Source organism: Xyrauchen texanus, chromosome 38 (genome assembly GCF_025860055.1).
Source record: "Xyrauchen texanus isolate HMW12.3.18 chromosome 38, RBS_HiC_50CHRs, whole genome shotgun sequence".
NCBI lineage: Eukaryota > Metazoa > Chordata > Actinopteri > Cypriniformes > Catostomidae > Xyrauchen > Xyrauchen texanus.
The window spans coordinates 33,334,716-33,354,636 of record NC_068313.1 but is presented as its reverse complement, the minus strand read 5'-3'; the positions used below and the strand labels follow the sequence as shown (position 1 = coordinate 33,354,636).

Sequence of the window (19,921 nt, the reverse complement as noted above, 5' to 3'; positions counted from 1 at the left end):
CCTACCCTCAGGTTTTCTAAATCCATACAACTTCTTGATCCCGTAGAACACAAAAGGAGTATATTCAGTCTCCATTCAGTTTCATTCAGTGTGTTTACATGCACAATCTTATACTGATTCGTGAACTACTTAATAAATAGAGAATGTGCATGGTTATGTAAACACCTTAAACGGTTTTCATAAATCGATCGGCAATTGTAGGTTTTAGGCCATTACCTTGAAATTGCAATTTTGCATGTACATTTTGCATGTATTGTAACTGCTCTTAGGCTAAGGCTTAGCATCTCATTTTGTGCTCCACAGAAGAAAGTCATGCAGGTTTGGAACAACATAAGGGTGAATAAATGATAACAGAATTTTCATTTTTGGCAAACTATCCCTTGAAAATCATTGTAGGCATGTTATATTGTGTTCGCCTTGGGCTGGTCGTCGTTGTTATTGTTGGCAGGTGAATGTTTATTGCTGCGCTCAGTCCCGCCCCTCGACGTCTCCTGCAGAAAGAGGCGTGGCTTACAGAGCGACAGAAGGATTCTGCGATATTCTCTGCGGAAGTTCTGATTGAGCAGTCCGTACACCACGGCATTCAGGCAGGAGTTAAAGTATGCCATGAAATAACTCACCACAAACAGCCAATCGGGGACTAAGGGTGCAACACGGGGCGGGTCCACCGCCACAGCCAAGCCGATCAAATTCAGTGGTGCCCAGCAGACAGCGAACAACACAAAGACGACAAACATGGTGAGGAAGTGACGCAGCTCACTTGAACGGAGGCGTGGCCTGACGTCGTTCGTGACCCGCCTCCTCACACGGAGCACCAGCACCCAAATCCTTAGATAGCAGAATGTAACAACGGCAATAGGAAGCAGGAAATGCACGGTCACCACGGCGATAGTATACCCGGCACTTGTCGTCTGACTAAAGGTACATGAATAAACCCGTGGGTCGTACGTCAGTGATCCCAGCACCAGGTTTGGAAGAATTGCGAGGGCAGTAAGGACCCAGACTAACATCAGCAGTACCAGGGTTCCGGCACGGCCGTAGACTCTCTCGTAGGTGTTGGCCTGACAAATAAAACAGTAGCGGTTGATGGCAATAGCAGTGATGTTGAAGATGGAGCCGATGACACTGGCTCCCATCAGGAAGCCGCTGACCTTGCATTCCATCTCATTCGGCAACCAGCCCGCATGCAGCATGGCGTGCAAGACCAGGGGGTAGGGATAGCAAACCACCAGGAGGTCAGCAAAAGCCAGACTCACCACAAACGCATTACCTACAGGACATAAACACACAAAAGCAATTCAACTGTTTTAAATGTGAAACAAAGACACATTAGATTTCAATTAACACAAATGATCAGAATCAGAACGTCTGAATAGATTTCACTGTTTAGTATTTAATGCAATCACTGATGTAGCCATGTTTATGACATCAGTCACTGGAAGATACATCAAGTATTGAATTTATTTTGCACAGTTTAACTAAAGTTTACACATAATACACAAAGGGGCCTTTCACGCAAGATGCATTTTTGCCTTTAAAAACAGTTGGATGGAGCGCACTAGAATGGAACAGAACTCATGCAGCATATGTTTTTAAAAGTTGAACTTCTTTTAAATTGACACGCTGTTTTAAAAATGCAGTGCTCATGACTTGAGACAAAAAAAAACAGTGAAATGCTCTAATGCTGCAAACAACAATGTTTATTTGACATGTGTATATAGACCAACAGTGCTGACAGAACACAAGAACATGTCCCAGCCTGATCTCGTGAAAAAAACAAAAACAAATGGATTAGGTTTATAACAGGGGTGGAGTTTAGCTCCAACCTTAATCAAACACACCTGCCCTTAAATTTTTCAAGTAATCAAGACCATGATTAGTGTCCTCAGGTTTGTTTGATTAGGGTTGGAGCTAAACTCTGCAGGACAGTGGCCCTCCAGGAGCAGGGTTCCCCACCCTTGGTTTATAAGGTTAATGCTCTATCAAGTTTTAAGTCAACAAACCCTTCCTCACCAGTATCTACTGTAAACCTTGAACCTAAACCTAACGGATAGTGTCATAAAAGCAAATGTGAGATTAAAAACTAAATTGCAATTACCACTAATACCTAATTCTGTGGTGCTTCTATGACACTTTCAGCTCACGTGCTGACACGTATTCTCCACGAGAGTTCATGAACAAGCTTGTAAATGTAGTTCATTATATAATGCAATTTTTTTTATGTATAACCTTACAAGTCATTCACAATGGTAAAAGTGTTTAGCTGTGTCATTTAGCAAAACTGCATGTCTAGTATTGTGTTTATAAGAGACCAGATAGCAGCATCCTATGTGAACTACCTCCAACTCAGTCACCACTCCTTATACAAGATGAATCAAGCAATTAGGAAGGAAACCCGGCAACAGGAGCTGAACTGCAGTTCACATATTGCGTGTCTGAGAGTGCGAGAATGTCCTTGCGTGTGTGTTCAAGAGTCGATATGGTAGGGTAGGCTCAGGAGCAGTAGTATTTTGACTGAGGTTCACACAAAGTTCAGACCCATTAGATTAAGTACAGTGAATCTGGCACTTATTCGTACGTGTTGTTTGTGCCCAGGTTTACCAGCCAGTCTCTGGCCAACATGTGTTTGCATCAGTTGTGAGTTGGGAGGTGAGATCATCTTCTGTTTAGATCAGGATACAAACTTGTTCAGGGACTTTTGACCTTTCATAGCTCGCAAGTTCTCAGTTATGTTTTAAACCATGTATCAACTTTGCCTCAGACACTTCTTCTAAAATTCCTTTGGATAACTAAAAGGCAGAGTCTATTTGCAGAAAGTGCAAATAATGATACATGCTATTTACACTAAGTACAAATGGTGATACATGCTATTTACACTTAGTGCAAATGGTGATACATGCTATTTACACTTAGTACAAATGGTGATACATGCTATTTACACTAAGTACAAATGGTGATACATGCTATTTACACTAAGTACAAATGGTGATACATGCTATTTACACTAAGTACAAATGGTGATACATGCTATTTACACTAATTACAAATGGTGATACATGCTATTTACACTTAGTGCAAATGGTGATACATGCTATTTACACTAAGTACAAATGGTGATACATGCTATTTACACTAATTACAAATGGTGATACATGCTATTTACACTTAGTGCAAATGGTGATACATGCTATTTACACTTAGTACAAATGGTGATACATGCTATTTACACTAAGTACAAATGGTGATACATGCTATTTACACTAAGTGCAAATGGTGATACATGCTATTTACACTAAGTACAAATGGTGATACATGCTATTTACACTAAGTACAAATGGTGATACATGCTATTTACACTTAGTGCAAATGGTGATACATGCTATTTACACTTAGTACAAATGGTGATACATGCTATTTACACTAAGTACAAATGGTGATACATGCTATTTACACTAAGTACAAATGGTGATACATGCTATTTACACTTAGTACAAATGGTGATACATGCTATTTACACTAAGTACAAATGGTGATACATGCTATTTACACTAAGTACAAATGGTGATACATGCTATTTACACTTAGTGCAAATGGTGATACATGCTATTTACACTAAGTACAAATGGTGATACATGCTATTTACACTAAGTACAAATGGTGATACATGCTATTTACACTAAGTGCAAATGGTGATACATGCTATTTACACTAAGTACAAATGGTGATACATGCTATTTACACTAAGTACAAATGGTGATACATGCTATTTACACTTAGTGCAAATGGTGATACATGCTATTTACACTTAGTACAAATGGTGATACATGCTATTTACACTAAGTGCAAATGGTGATACATGCTATTTACACTAAGTACAAATGGTGATACATGCTATTTACACTAAGTACAAATGGTGATACATGCTATTTACACTAAGTGCAAATGGTGATACATGCTATTTACACTAAGTACAAATGGTGATACATGCTATTTACACTAAGTACAAATGGTGATACATGCTATTTACACTAAGTACAAATGGTGATACATGCTATTTACACTAAGTACAAATGGTGATACATGCTATTTACACTAAGTACAAATGGTGATACATGCTATTTACACTAAGTACAAATGGTGATACATGCTATTTACACTTAAGTACAAATGGTGATACATGCTATTTACACTAAGTACAAATGGTGATACATGCTATTTACACTTAGTGCAAATGGTGATACATGCTATTTACACTAAGTACAAATGGTGATACATGCTATTTACACTAAGTACAAATGGTGATACATGCTATTTACACTAAGTACAAATGGTGATACATGCTATTTACACTAAGTACAAATGGTGATACATGCTATTTACACTTAGTGCAAATGGTGATACATGCTATTTACACTAAGTACAAATGGTGATACATGCTATTTACACTAAGTACAAATGGTGATACATGCTATTTACACTAAGTACAAATGGTGATACATGCTATTTACACTAAGTACAAATGGTGATACATGCTATTTACACTTAGTGCAAATGGTGATACATGCTATTTACACTAAGTACAAATGGTGATACATGCTATTTACACTTAGTGCAAATGGTGATACATGCTATTTACACTAAGTACAAATGGTGATACATGCTATTTACACTAAGTACAAATGGTGATACATGCTATTTACACTAAGTACAAATGGTGATACATGCTATTTACACTAAGTACAAATGGTGATACATGCTATTTACACTAAGTACAAATGGTGATACATGCTATTTACACTAAGTACAAATGGTGATACATGCTATTTACACTAATTACAAATGGTGATACATGCAATGGTGATACATGCTATTTACACTTAGTGCAAATGGTGATACATGCTATTTACACTAAGTACAAATGGTGATACATGCTATTTACACTTAGTGCAAATGGTGATACATGCTATTTACACTAAGTACAAATGGTGATACATGCTATTTACACTTAGTGCAAATGGTGATACATGCTATTTGCATCCCTGTGAAACACAACTAATTAAATACTAACATACAGTACAGTATATAGATATCTCTACAGCTTGTTTATTTAGAATCCCACAGACACCCTACCCCTTAACCTAACCCTAACTTTCCCTTACATAAATTAACCTAGTATCACTATGGTATTTTGTAGTAAAATCATAGTAACTGCAAAATTAAAACATTATTAAATATTAACACCATATTACTGTAGTAACACCATTGTTAATTGCATTAAAACTATGGCCAAACCAAAACATGGTTACTACAATATTACTTTAGTAAAACCGTGGTTAATTTTCTCTCAACTCCCTGACTGTCACCGTGACCAAATCACTGCGAGACGATCAACCTTTATTTTATTTTTTCATTTCTTAGTATAAAAGGAAATATTAAAAGTGGAGACAGGAAACAGGATAGGAAAAACTGTGGCAAAATACAGTTTGTCTTTAATTTCTGTATTTCCATCAGACTAATTGAGTGCAAATAGCTGCGCTGTGTGTCAGGTGCTATTTACACCTAGTGCAAATAGTCATTTAGTAACTAAAAATATACACATATGAGACAATTGTTGACATACAGTACAATAAGAGCTCAGAGCGATAAAACTAATGTGGGTAGTGTACCTCAGATTTTGGTCTTGGAAGGCTTTAGTGAGTTATTATTTAGTTTATCCACCTTATTTTGCAATGTTGAAGCAAGCAAGTGGTTGCATTTTCGGCAAGTGTGACAAAACTGGAAGGATAATAATACCAGAATTTGGTAATATAGACTTATCTATCACACAACCACAGGATGTACAGAAGAATAATATCCTAATGTTGGATCATTTTCTAACGTCAGCATTTATAGTGAAAAAAGTGTAAATACATCATTCATTGTTGCTTTGTTTCCATTGTAGAGAAGATGCGCTACTCACTTTACATTTCCAAAGGCGATGTTTGAATGTCATCAGCTTGCTGAATGGATGTCTGCATGTCTATTTACTATACACATTAAAGAAAGTGAGAATGGTCTCTGACCAAAAAAAAGAGAGAATAATGAGTTTATTGACCAAATTTGAAGATGCATTAAAAGTGCAGCTGTATTTCTGCTCTCTATTGTCCTCTTTCTCCTGGTTGTTTAAAGGTTGTGGTAGCTGTGACAGATGGAGCTTTCATTCATTCTGCCTGTGCAACAGTGTATGATGAAACGATGGCAAAATGCAATAAACAGTAAAACTATATGCAATTCAAACCAATGTGTTTATGAAAATAATAATGAATGATAATAATATGATGACATATATTTCCAGCCTGTGATATAAAGTGGCATATGACGAGGAGGAGGGACCTTTAACCAAAGTCTCCATTTGGTCTCCTTTTATTTTCATTGCTGTATAGGACAGTTGTTCTGAGCTGTTCCTTTTTCCTGGAGCCACCCCCCTCCCCCACTAAATGTGTGATTTCTCGTTCCTTTGGGTTAGCATTTCTACCATTGAGTTCAGGCAAAATTCACACGTGTGTACATATGGACCGATGCTTTAAATAATTCAAATAGGTTTTGGAATGGATATGTACATTTGGTATATCAATTCAGTGCAAAAGGAAAAGATGACCCATATAGAAAATGATCATTTTTGAAGAATATTCCATATATACCTCATCCAAATGACTTACTCTCATTCACCGTCCACCCATTCTCCTTCCCCTCAAGTCTCTCTTTCTAACTCTTTCATCTTTCTCTTCTGGGTCTGTCGGCATCTGTTGTCTTTCTCTCTTGCACTCTCTCTCTTTCTCACTCTCTCTGGCCGTCGACATATCTCGCTGTATCAGATTTCTGATTCATTTCTGTTCCTCTCACTTATTGCACCTCAATTCACCTTCCCTGCTATTTTGACTTCTCTCACAGGAAGATTAAGAGGATGTTGAAAAGAAAGTTTCTCTGGAACTGGACTTAGAATGTCTTAATTGGGATGTCGATATCTCTTTTGAGAGATATTTGGTCTAATCTCTTGTTCAGAAGCTAGCCAAGAATATACAGTATATATGTCCTCAACTTGCAAACAGACAAACAAACAGAGAGCAAAGACACACAAAAATATCAGCTTTATAAGAGCAACACACAAACATGCTCATTACCTCTGTGATCTTGTTGCATGCTTTTGCAAAGAAGATGATGCAAGGAATGAGTGTTTGCAAGATGAAGAGCATGCCATTGATGCTTCCTACGGGGAGTCCATTCTTTGATATTTGGAGCAACGTATAGTTTGTTTGATAAACAGAGGAATGTGTGAAATGCTGGTTATGTTTACACAAACATAAACCACAAAAATGCAACGACTGTCAGTTTAACCGATGGGTATTTGCTTATATCTACCCTGATGCGTTTAAAATCTTGTATGAGGTGTCAAAGATTTGACACTGCATCCATTCCAATAGAAAAGAATAATCATAAATGAGATCTCAATTGTTTCTCCTGGACAATAATGAGATTAAATGGAGGGCAAAAGGAGACTTAAGTCTCCTGCTTCTGAGATTATTCTCCTGAGAAACACAAATGTGTCTCCTTTAAGAGTTTCAGAAGAGATATCAACAATGTCACAAACTGCTCGGATTTGTCAAAATATCAAGTCTGCTATCAAAACTCAACAATTTCAATATGAACTCATACATTTCTCATCAACTCCTTCCAAGACCAAAATATCTGAGCTATGCTGTCCATATTAATTCTACAGCTCTGCACACACAAAGCTTATAATTATAATAGCATAACAAAGAAGAATGCTCACATGCATACATGCACACAACCACTCATTAATGACAGCAACGAAGGGTAGTGCCTAGTCAACATGAATGTTAATGAAATCTCTAATAAAAAAACATGCATGCAGTGCTCTACCATGGTAGCATCTAACTGTGTTTGTGTGTTTAAGGTAAATAAATGTGGGTCTAAAGAATCTTCCATTCTACCAGCTCAGCAGGCAATGTCCTCGCGGACTCCTGTAATCTCACTTGGCACCAATAACCCTGTATTTACAGATTTTAGTGTGTGTGTAGAAAGGAGTGGCTTTGCGGGCTGATTACTTCAGTCTTGTATCAGACGACCACACACACAGTACAGAAAATGCAAAATTTTTCTTTGTCAGCTATAGATTGCGTTTCATTTACTTTTATGCATTTGGCAGACGCTTTTATCCAAAGTGACTTACAGTGCACTTATTACAGGGACAATCCCCCCCGGAGCAACCTGGAGTTAAGTGCCTTGATCAAGGACACAATGGTGGTGGCTCTGGGGATCAAACCAGCAACTTTCTGATTACCAGTATGTGCTTTAGCCCACTACGCCACCACCACTCCAGCACATCACTGATGTGGCTGGTCTCTGTTGACATAATGCCAGTTTTGATTGACCTCAGCAGCGCTCTGTGCTTATATTCCATAACCTTTACACTATGACCTCAACGATTTTCAAACCCACCCAATTTTACATCTTTTCCTTTAACTCAGACCTCTGCGTTTGACCCTTTTCTATCAAAATTAAAAAGAGGCTGATTCGTCTTTTGATGTTTTGGTAAATGTTTAGGATTTTGCCCTTGAAAATGAAACTCCAACTCATCCTCAGGGCTGAACAAATGCTCCATAGTGTTCCATTCAACTCGGAAAGTCAGAAAGTTCACATTTCCAATTAGGAAAAATGCAATGGAATACCCTTGAAGTTAGACTTCCAACATAGAAACTCTTCAAAAAAAATCTTCAACTCTGATTACGGTGAGATGCATGTGCGTGACATCACGCAAACATGTCGGCACAAATGGAACATTCCCTTTTATTCCATAATATCGATCATCAAAGTTCTTACAGTACATGATGTTAAAGCTTGTTTAACAAATGTTTCCAAAAACACGTGTAAAAGACATGGTCAATTATACTCTATTGATAATCGTACACCTGTAGCACAAATGCTAGCATTGCAGCATTGTTTATCGATTGGGTTACTAGGAGATGTCTCTGGTGACAGTCAAACACCTGAGCTAATGGGAACGTTGCCAAAAAACATCATTTTCTGAGGATCTGGCAATGGAATACCTTTATAGTCAGAGATCGGAGTTATCAAATGAGAATATTCCACATCTGACTTTGAATGGAATGCAGCATTAAAGGTGACGTGTGTAAATTCAACGGCAATAGCATCACCAAACAGAATTGCAAAAATAGCTTTTGTTTTCAGATAGGCTTCCAGAACATTCTTCCCATCTTGAATTGGTCAGACAAACAGACCAGACTGATCACACAATTAATTTGGTGACAGAATCACAGTGTATCACAGTGGACAAAGGAAGTGTTGTTAAACATGGTGGTGGCATAGTGGGCTAAAGCACATAACTGTTAATCAGAAGATTGCTGGTTTGATCCCCACAGCCACCACCATTGTGTCCTTGAGCAAGGCACTTAATCCAGGTTGCTCTGGGGGGATTGCCCCTGTAATAAATGCACTGTAAGTTGCTTTGGATAAAAGTGTGCCAAATGCATAAATGTAAACGTATGGGCACATGTTAGTTGCAGTTTCCAGGAAAAATTTCCACAGAGTAGCACAAAAAACAAGTTGTGTTTTAGTTGTAAATGTTGTAATACAATTAACAGGAAAGCATATTAAAAGTACCCTCAATCTAAGGTTGCCAACTGTTCCCTGGTCAGACTGCAAAAGACCATGGCCACCATGAATGTCGAAATGCTCTAGCGGGCCCTAGCACTCAAAATTCTCAAGCTTCCCATATTCGTGTTGCACAAAGTTAGCAACCCAAACCCAAACCTTACACTACACCTAACCATCACTGGAGAAAAATGGAAAATGTAACATTGGAAATGTGCAACTCAAAATTCAAGTTGATTTCAAGGTACATGGACTTTCGGAAACAAACTTTCGAGCTGGTCGGAATGCTAAAACAGAGCAACCTTTTGAAAATGATGAATAGTCACAGTGTGGCTTACAGTTATAGTTGTCTTTGCATATTAAGATGAGAAGTGTTTTAACATCAAAAAATGACACACACTACCTTGAAGCACAGTTCACATGACTTGAGTCAGGGCTTCATCACACTTCATCCCCTGCATTATGTCCCACTTTGACATCCACATGAAAAGCGTTGCTAGGTAGCAAGAAAGTGGGAAGTGTACACAGTAAACGGTGAAAATAGTGACAGCAAATTAAAGATTAATTTGAGCTTAGACCGGAAAAAGTACAGCCTGATATAAAAACGATGTGACTGTGTGAATCTTTTTGCAAAATGATATTATGTTGTAGAACAGAGCTTATGTTCTAGATAGAGCGCAAAAATAAGCTCTTACTTCCATGTTGTTTGTTGACATGTTATCATGAATAAACTCTCCTGTGGTTTAGTCTGTGAAGGAATTTAGGAATTGCAACTTCAGTCAGGAACAAATGGACATGTAGTTGATACAGCTAGTTATAGGTGTGCGTTTGGCTTGAGTTTTGTGCTATATGCGTTTCTTGTGAACACGCATTTACCATCACAATGCTACATCAAGAAGTCTCTAAAAAAACTGAAAATTATTACACACATTTTCTAAAGATCTTTATTATATGTTTTCATAAGGTCTTTTATGTACGTTGATATTTTATCGTCACATGCATAACCACCGGTGGCACTCTACCACCGCAGTGGGGCGGTTGTCACAGTGATGCTAGCAGCCCTAGCGGTACATTACACTTACTGCAGCAATTCTGACATAAAATGTCCATTGTGCAGGACTAAAAGACAGTTAAATGGCCTCCCAAAAAGTTGAGTGTTTTAAAGTTAATAATCTATTACAGGGGTCGGTAACCTATGGCATGTGTGCCAACATTGGCACGTGGAGGGGTAATCACTGGCACACAAGCAACGGCGAGAGAGAAGTAGACTATTTTATTGATCTAAATTCCGCACCTGCATTCCAATCTACATCTTGATGTAATCCTTCCCCAAGATCACGCATGTTTTCATCAGCTGAATGGGAGGCTAAACAAAAAGTAAAAATGTGACAAGACTGCGGTATACCCAACTGACTCATGCAGCGTGTGCAAGCCATTCGTGCATCATGAACCAGTAGCGCTTCACTTTCTGTTAATCATGGGGGTAAACCATCCTGCTTTGCTTCAGTCAGGCTGCGTGGATGACATGGATGCCTACATTCCATGTGTCATTTGTTTCTTTTTGTTTCCAGAACAACACGTGATGTAATAAGGAAAACACCACTATTAATCCTTGAAATATCCAACCCAGCATACTGTTGCTTGCGTTCACAGCCATTGACCAGGAAAATAAAAATGGCACTCCGTGTCAAAAGGGTTGCCGACCCCTGCTTTATAAGTTTTCAACAAAATCTAACTCCCTACCCTATATCTTAAGGGTCTACAAACTTTTGGTTTGTATGTCAAATTGTGTGCTCTTTGGGACTAGTACCCTTGTCCTTTGCATCACAAGTGCAATGCTCTATCAGTTGAGCAACCGCACAATTTAATAACACACGAGTAAGCTTGTAAATGTAGTCTGTTACGTAATAGTAAAAGTGCTTTCATGTCATAAGATAGCATTGTTTAAGGAACAGGGTGAAAAGTGTTTATGAACAGATAGATGTTTTACTCAAGATTTGTTTTAAAGTAAATGAAAGTCGTTGCTGTAGCACCTCAAGTGTTTATTTCACCAACAAACTGCCGCCATATGTACAACCAGCCACATAAAAATCTTTTGACTGCACTTAGAAAGGTCAGTGGCAAATTGAATCAAAGTTGAAATAGATCGAACTATGAACATTGTGTGCGTTGACCCGTGGAAACATTGTGCCGGGGTTAATGCTGCAGCTTGATGTTCAATGGACGTTGCCGTAAATCATGACAGGGCCTATACAGCGCTACTATGAAAAGTCCCTCACTTTTACAAGAGAAGAATGAATGTCTTAAGCACATCCCTTTCATACTCTAGGGATTTCACAGCTGCAAGGGCGTGAACGTAAATCTGCCAGACAGAAGTCTGGGCGTACACCATACTTAGATCATCTAATTTGCATACAGATTTTCCGGAGCCAATAGGATTGCGCTCTATTCAGAAGCAAGACCAGCACAGCATTGCAACTAGAACCTTTAAGAACATCTAAACACATCTGATGTATTAATAAATAGCCTCTGCTCTTGTTGTCAATCTAGAAAGAGCACAAGGCTCATGTAAAGGAAAGAAAATGTGATTGCGTTGTCATTTGAGAATGCGGTACTCGTGTGTTTCCTTAATGGAAATGAATCACCTCAGGTCAAAGTGAAGGGTGCAGTCAAGGGTGACAGACACACACACACACACACACACACACACACACACACACACACACACACACACACACACACACACACACACACACATGTTGTGTTTCCATGTTTTATGGGGACTTTCCATAGACATAATGGTTTTTATACTGTACAAACTTTATATTCTATCCCCTAAACCTAACCCTACCCCTAAACCTAACCCTCACAGAAAACCTTCTGCATCTTTACATTTAAAAAAAACTATAATTTAGTATGATTTATAAGCTGTTTTCCTCATGGGGACCGACAAAATGTCCCCACAAGGTCAAAAATTTCGGGTTTTACTATCCTTATGGGGACATTTGTTCCCCACAAAGTGATAAATACACGCTCACACACACACACACACACACACACACGTTGTGTTTCCATGTTTTATGGGGACTTTCCATAGACATAATGGTTTTTATACTGTACAAACTTTATATTCTATCCCCTAAACCTAACCCTACCCCTAAACCTAACCCTCACAGAAAACTTTCTGCATTTTTACATTTTCAAAAAACATAATTTAGTATGATTTATAAGCTGTTTTCCTCATGGGGACCAACAAAATGTCCCCACAAGGTCAAAAATTTCGGGTTTTACTATCCTTATGGGGACATTTGGTCCCCACAAAGTGATAAATACACGCACACACACACACACACACACACACACACACACACACACACACACACACACACACACACACACATTCATTTATCACATGCCCTATGAGTATCTATATAGAACACCAGCAAGCTCATCATTCTATGCTAATGAGACTATGAATGTCACCTAGTGGAACACACACTAACATACTCAAGCCCACAATATGTCACGTTACAGATCAAATTTAAAGGTAAAGAAAAAGAAAAAGAGAAAAAGGAGGAAAGACAGCAATGCTCCTGTCATCTTGCTCTCTCTCTCTCTCTCAATCCATCCTTCTGCAGACAACACTGTTTTAATTGAGTGTAGGACTGTGCTGATAAACATCGCCGTGGTTACTGTCGCTGTTAAGACAGTGATGGTATGATGCCACCTGCACATTTCAAGACAAGAAAATGTCAAAAAATCTCCAAAGACACATTGACTTGCATAGAAAGCTCTCTATTTCTCCCACTCACTCTCTGTTCATAGTCTTACACACTCCAAGCTTACACTTACAAACTTTGACGTAATAACACAGCACTGTGGAATGGTTTGACGGAGTGCCTGTTTGGAGATACTGCAGATCATTTCTGTGTTTACCCACTCTCTCTTTCTCTCTTGTTCTTTCTCTTTTCCCTATTCCCGTTGGCAGTTTTTCCTGTGCTCTATTGAGCAATGATAAGCAGAAATCTATTCATCCTTTTTCCGGGATTCGACCTGAATCACATTTTAAAACCCCCATAGGTCCTTATGACATCACAAAGGACCAGGACAGTCGCATTACCTGCACTTCCTCCCATCCATCCAGTCGACTTCTGCATTCTGAGGTCAGATAATACAAATTACAGGCTGCAGAACAATGGGATGACTTTCTTCTTTCTGGAGCACTTCTAACTGGATTAGTTTTATAAATTACATTAGAGTTGAATTATTTAACACAGGATGTCTGTCCTATCATGTTTTGATTTAGCATTGGGATCTCTGTAGTTATCATTTTTTATACATTTACATTTATGCATTTAGCAGACATTTGTATCCAAAGCAACTTACAGTGCACTTATTACAAGGAGCAACCTGGAGTTAAGTGCCTTGCTCAAGGACACTATGGTGGTGGCTGTGGGATTCAAACCATCAACCTTCTGCTTAACAATTTAGTGCTTTAGCCCACTATGCCACCACCACAATTTTTTTAATATACTTTATAATATAAAGAATGTTGGAGTTACAGATGGATGGATGTGTGCATCACGAATCCCAAAAAAATAAACAAAACTTATAAATGTGATTAACAGTGTTTGGTGTAATCTGATTACAAAGAACAGGTAATTAGTTATTGAAATATCATTTCTTAATAGTTAAAAAAGTAGTTTAACACATTATATTTTAAATTCTTGTAATCAGATTACATTTACTGACTTTCAATTAAGGTAATTACTTTTAAGAACCTTACTTGGGTTACACACATTTTCTAAATAATATCATTAATGTAGAATGCATTTAAAATAGCACTTAATATGTTCATAATGTACATCCGTGGCCAAAAGTATTGGCAGTGACATACATTTTGTATTTGGCAAAGTTTGCTGCTTCAGTATTTGTAGATTATTTTTTTCACATGTTTCTATGGTATACTGGAAAACAATGATAAGCATTTCATACGTTTTTAAAAGGCTTTTATTGACAAAAACATTCAATATATGCAAAGAGTCGATATTTACATTGTTGACCCTTGTTCATTATAACTCCTGCAATTCGCTCTGGCATGGTGGATATCAGCTTCTGGACCAAATCCTGACTGATGGCGATCCATTCTTGCCTTATTAGTGCTCAGATTTGATCACAATTTGTGGGCTTCTGCTTGTCCACTCACCTTTTAAGGATTGACCACAGGTTCTCTATGGGATCAAGATCTGGGGAGTTGTCTGGCCACAGATCCAAAATTTCAATGTAATGATCTCCAAGCAACTTCATTATCACTCTTGCCTTGTGACATGGTGATCCATCATGCTGGAAAATGCACAGATCATTACCAATTTGCTCTTGGATTGTGGGAGCAGTTGCTCTTGCAGGACGTTTTGATGCCATTCTTTATTCATGGCAGTGTTTTTGGGCTGAATTGTGAGAGAGCCCACTCCCTTGGTTGAAAAGCAACCCCACACATGGATGGTCTCAGGATGCTTCACTGTTGGCAGGGCACAGGACTCATGGTAGCGTTCACCTTTTCTTCTCCGGACTATCGATTTTTCAGATGTCCCAAACAGTCGGAAGGGGGCTTCATCAGAGTCTTCTACTGTCCAATCCTTGTACTTCCCGCAGAATTTCAGTCTGTCCTTGATGTTTTTCTTGACACCAGGCCATTGTCCAAAAGTCTTCACCTCACCGTGCGTGCAGATGCATTCACACCAACCTGCTGCCAATATTGAGCAAGCTCTGCACTGATGGTGACACGATACCGTAGCTGACTTCTCAGGAGGAGAAAGTCCTGGCACTTGCTGGACACTTTGGGACGTCCTGAAGCCTTCTTCACTGCAGTTGAACCTCTCTCCTTGAAGTTCATGATGATCCGGTAAATGGTTATTTCAGGTGCAATATTCTTTGCAGCAATTTCCTTGCACGTGAAGCCATTTTGAAGCAAATCGATGATGGCTGCATGTCTTTCTTTAGAGGTAATCATTGCGAACAAGAACACAATGATTGGAAGCATGTCTTCCCTCCTTTTATAGCAATCAGTCTGCTCTTATAATCCAATCAGATTGATAGAGTGATTTCACCTGACTAGCACTCGTTCACACTTTCCCAGGTGCTGCTGATAAGATTTGTGAAATAATGTTAGCTGGTCATTTTGTGCAAGGGCCAAAAAACAGTGAAATTTGGGTTTTTGTGAAAAAGTTAATTTTTTTGGTCTAGAAACAATGTGAATCAACACCACAACAACTGAAGCAGACAACTTTGCGAAACAAAAAACGTATGTCACTGCCAATACTTTTGGCCATGGCTGAACATCTGTTTGCATTTCTGTGACAACTAAAGGGTGACCGACAATGAGCGAGGAAATAGACATTATTTTGAGTTCATTGAGCAGACAACTAAATTTCTGTGAAGTGTTTTAGAAAGTCACTTACTTTTCCATGGAGTAATCAGTAAAGTAATGTGATTACAACTTTAGACAAGTAATTAGTAATTAGTAGTGGATTACTTTCGGAGTAACTTACCCAACACTGGTGATTAATTATATAATTATGTCATGGGAATGGGATTCTAGCAGAAATTAAACCACAAGCTGTTATTTTACCTAAAATATTGCCTCAAAAGGTCAAAAAGTATACAATAAATGTACCACAATCACAGACATTTCCAATCCAGACAGGATTACTGAAGTTTTATCAGAAGACGTCTGAGTTTGTGTCTTGTTCAATTTGGACAGGATTTAAATTGCTAAGTACCTCAGTGAAACAAGAATTTACCTCCTCCAGGAAAACTGGTCCTGTTCAAACATGGGCTTTCCTTATTATGCTAACTTGTTTCCTTCTCTTCTCTTCTGACTCTGTTTGCTAAGTGTGTTTATAGAAATACTAGATTAGTTCAGTTTTACTTAACTGTTGGTGCTCTCTGAGATTTAGCATGAGAGTGTTTTTGTTTATAACATTTCACACTATAAAGGCATGTTAATGGTGCACAGCAAATCTGAAGCCTTAAACAGGGAAGCATTGCCAGGGAGTAATAATTGGGGAAAAAAATCCAAATGAAGATCTATAATTTGAAACCATACAGTCCTTCATATTAATGAATGAGGGGCTCCAATAAAATGACTATTGTGAGTAGAATTAACTGTAATTGCTTTGCATTTCTCTATCTCTCACACACACATAGACAAGCACATGTGTGATTGATTTTGGTAATAAATCTGGACAATAGCTGTTTCGACCATGCATTTTTCACACCGTCACTCATTTAAAGGTTTAATTGTACTGTATGTTTGAATAGGTGTGAGAGCAAGATGAAAACAAATGGTTGCATTTTTCTGCATATTGTGGAATTTAGAAAACACAGTTATCGCCGCCACAAGCATACCGACACTCTCTGTATCTCTTTACAAGCTCACATTCTGTCTTAAGATGTCTGGTAATGTCTTGAGTGCATTATTCACAGGCTTTGGGTGTCTGACTGTTTTTGATATCTGTGAGTGTTACGTATGTGTCAAACCTTCTCATGTAGTGTCCACGAAACATATACTGTTTATGGTTTCAAGTTAAGCTTTGAACTGCCACCTGTGTTGAATAAATGAACAAACAAATAGATGAACACTGAATGAATTATTTCCACATTTACACACATACAAATAAGTTGTTCCTACACTTACAAGACGTATGCTTGGATGTCTTGCATGCTAAAAAAAAACAGTAAACATAAAAAAAAAATTACCAAATGTAACTGTTATTATAAGAGTTATTGTTCAAATGAAAACTGCAGAAACTGTGTACAGCTGAGATTAAGAAGCTAGGCTATAACAAAGAGAGATTGGGATATAACTACTTATACAGTTTGGAAACCCTTCGACCTTTATGTGTTGTTAATATGGACATGGGCAGATTTTTATATAAATGTTCATTGTGAAAACCCAGCTGCCTCGTGTGATGCACAGTCATTCATGCTCGTGCCATCTTGTGCACGTGAATCGTCGGTAACTGCTGTGAATGAGCGTCGGGTTTATTCTTAAATTTCTTTAGCTGTCACGGGAATCCACGAAAGCTTTCAATAACCGTATTAATGACACTCCTGTGAAACTGCAAATGAGTCATATTAGTATTATCCTAATTGCACCTTGACATCAGCCAGTGAACGATTCTCTCCCGCTCTTAGGGGTCGTTCACAAAGGACACGTTCTTGCGTTCCGTACGCGCTATTTTTTTTTTTTTAATTGACGATGCTACATGCTTCTGAGAGACGCGCGCCAAAAGCGTCGCGTTTTTAAGACGCAACGTCTCTGAACGCTTCCATTCCATTGTTCTGGTTTGAATGCAATAACTGCCCTGTGTGAATGAATGGGAAGGAATCCGTTAACGTGCATTATTTTCAGTTATCAGAATGATAGTGAACAGAACTCGCGCGCACTTACCCGCGTTTCTCAGTTTCCTATTCCTGAGCACCGAGATGATCACCAGCACATTACCGATCACATCCACCACGCTCGTGAAGATCAGCACGCTGGCCAGCACCGTTACGACCCATGCTGGTCGCGCGCCCGACCCGCTACCCCACGCGCGACCCTGCCCGACTTCTGTCCGGTTCCTGATGAGGGAGACATTCTCGGGCATGTCGAAAAAACTTCACCCTCCACCACAAAAACACGCTCGGTATCTTTCTCACGAAGCTGCTGCCATCTCCATCTTCCTCACCAAACCATCTCTAAATTCTCAAGCAGCATTGGGAAGCTTGGTGGCATCTGGTTTTTGTTTTCCCTTTAATGTGCCACATATGAAACAGGGTTTCCACCTGGTTCTCTTGACTGATGAATATGTTAAACTTTGCAGTGCTCCGTGTCATTAGGGTACCTCTTTCTCCCTTCTTCCACGCTCTTTAAAAAAGTGAGTGGGGCGTGCGCTCCGGTATTTCCCATTTATTGATAAACTAGAGGATCGCGCCGGCGTGGGTTCACTCCTCCTCCTCTTTTACGTTATCTTATTTGCATTGACGCCCGTGCTGTTACCGGGGAGGAAGGTAAACCGAGACATCTCCAAAAAGCAGTCAAACGTGGGATGCGTCCGCTCGTATATAAGTCCAGTCAGTCAGACTTTATTTATTTAGCGGTGTCGATGGCGACGGAATGGAACCCGATGCTTGAGATCAGGCGACGGGCTCCCGTTTCGGTTGGATTCCCGATAAATCTACAACAAAGGTGTCACTAGTTTTGGACACCGGTGTGTGTAGTTAAAACGCGCTTATGTACAGTTGTGGAATTCGGGTTTAAAGGGGAAGACGCCGTTAAACAATGTCATCCAACTTAAAATAAAAAATATGAATTTTTTCCCGCCTCAAAGCGAGTCCCACAGCGAGTGTTGTCCTCGCGACGGTGGCTTCCCGCCGGGTGCACGCGAAATGAGTTTTCCGGTCCAGTTCTCGGACTCAAATTGGCAGCTGGAGAGATGTCGCCTTCGACTCGCCCTGCCTCTCACGAGCGGTAAGAGCTACAAGGTCTCCTCACGGACAACCGAAACCCGTGCGAATGACTGAGCGTGCGCCACCGCTGTTTACAGCTGGCCGTCCCCACTCACGCGCTGGCAGCTCTACGCGTGCATCTGAGCTTATCCTGAGAGCGCGCAGGTGCACGTGCGGGCATTCTGCTGCAAATTACAGTGCGCGCCTTGTTCTGAGTGATACTTTTAAAGACAGCTCCCAAAATGATGGCCAGACAACCCCCCCCACACACACACAGTCAGAGAGGCGTTGTGAAGTGAAGATTATCCAAGCTTAACACAGCCCTGCTTCACATTGTAAATTTCACTGTAGCTTGGAAAGAGGTCCCAGCACTTTATTACTCAATGGAAGCAAATAAGTAATATAATCACTGCTAAAAAAAAAAAAAAAAATGCCCCTATGTGGTTGGAATGAGACTGTCCTCTGTCTTCAGCGTTAGAAATACATCAAACATTTGCACTCCAGATGAAAGCACAATAGCCACTTGATAGTGCCAGGCTTGAAAATAGGCAGCGTTTGTGTGCATTTAGTTTATAAATTCATAGACGATTAATTGGGGAGGAAAAAGTAGAAAGACAGTCAGACAGATAGACGTACAGACAGACCACGTAAGCACTGTGTAGTCTGGTTTATGGATGTGATAGTAAGAATAACAGCAGTAGACGGGTTCACATTGCATATATATTTTATCCTGTTTACAAATACAGATATACGGAAC

At 39.3% G+C, this 19,921-nt stretch overlaps 1 protein-coding gene across 1 annotated transcript; it reads right to left on the bottom strand.

Moving 5' to 3' along the window:
• Positions 1–401: 401 nt before the first annotated feature.
• Positions 402–18,323, bottom strand: mtnr1ba (melatonin receptor type 1Ba). Its single transcript, XM_052109882.1, has 2 exons — positions 18,125–18,323; positions 402–1,270 (listed from the first exon to the last, which is right to left on the bottom strand). Exons 1-2 carry the CDS (start codon positions 18,321–18,323, stop codon positions 402–404), a joined length of 1,068 nt encoding a protein of 355 aa, XP_051965842.1.
• Between the last annotated feature and the right edge of the window lie 1,598 nt (positions 18,324–19,921).

Excerpts from the sequence above, each read along its gene's own strand:
- mtnr1ba (XM_052109882.1), bottom strand. The coding sequence starts at position 18,323 with ATGCCCGAGAATGTCTCCCTCATCAGGAACCGGACAGAAGTCGGGCAG. Across the intron at positions 1,271-18,124 it reads TAGGAAACTGAGAAACGCGG|GTAATGCGTTTGTGGTGAGT; the intron begins GTAAGTGCGCGC and ends TATGTCCTGTAG.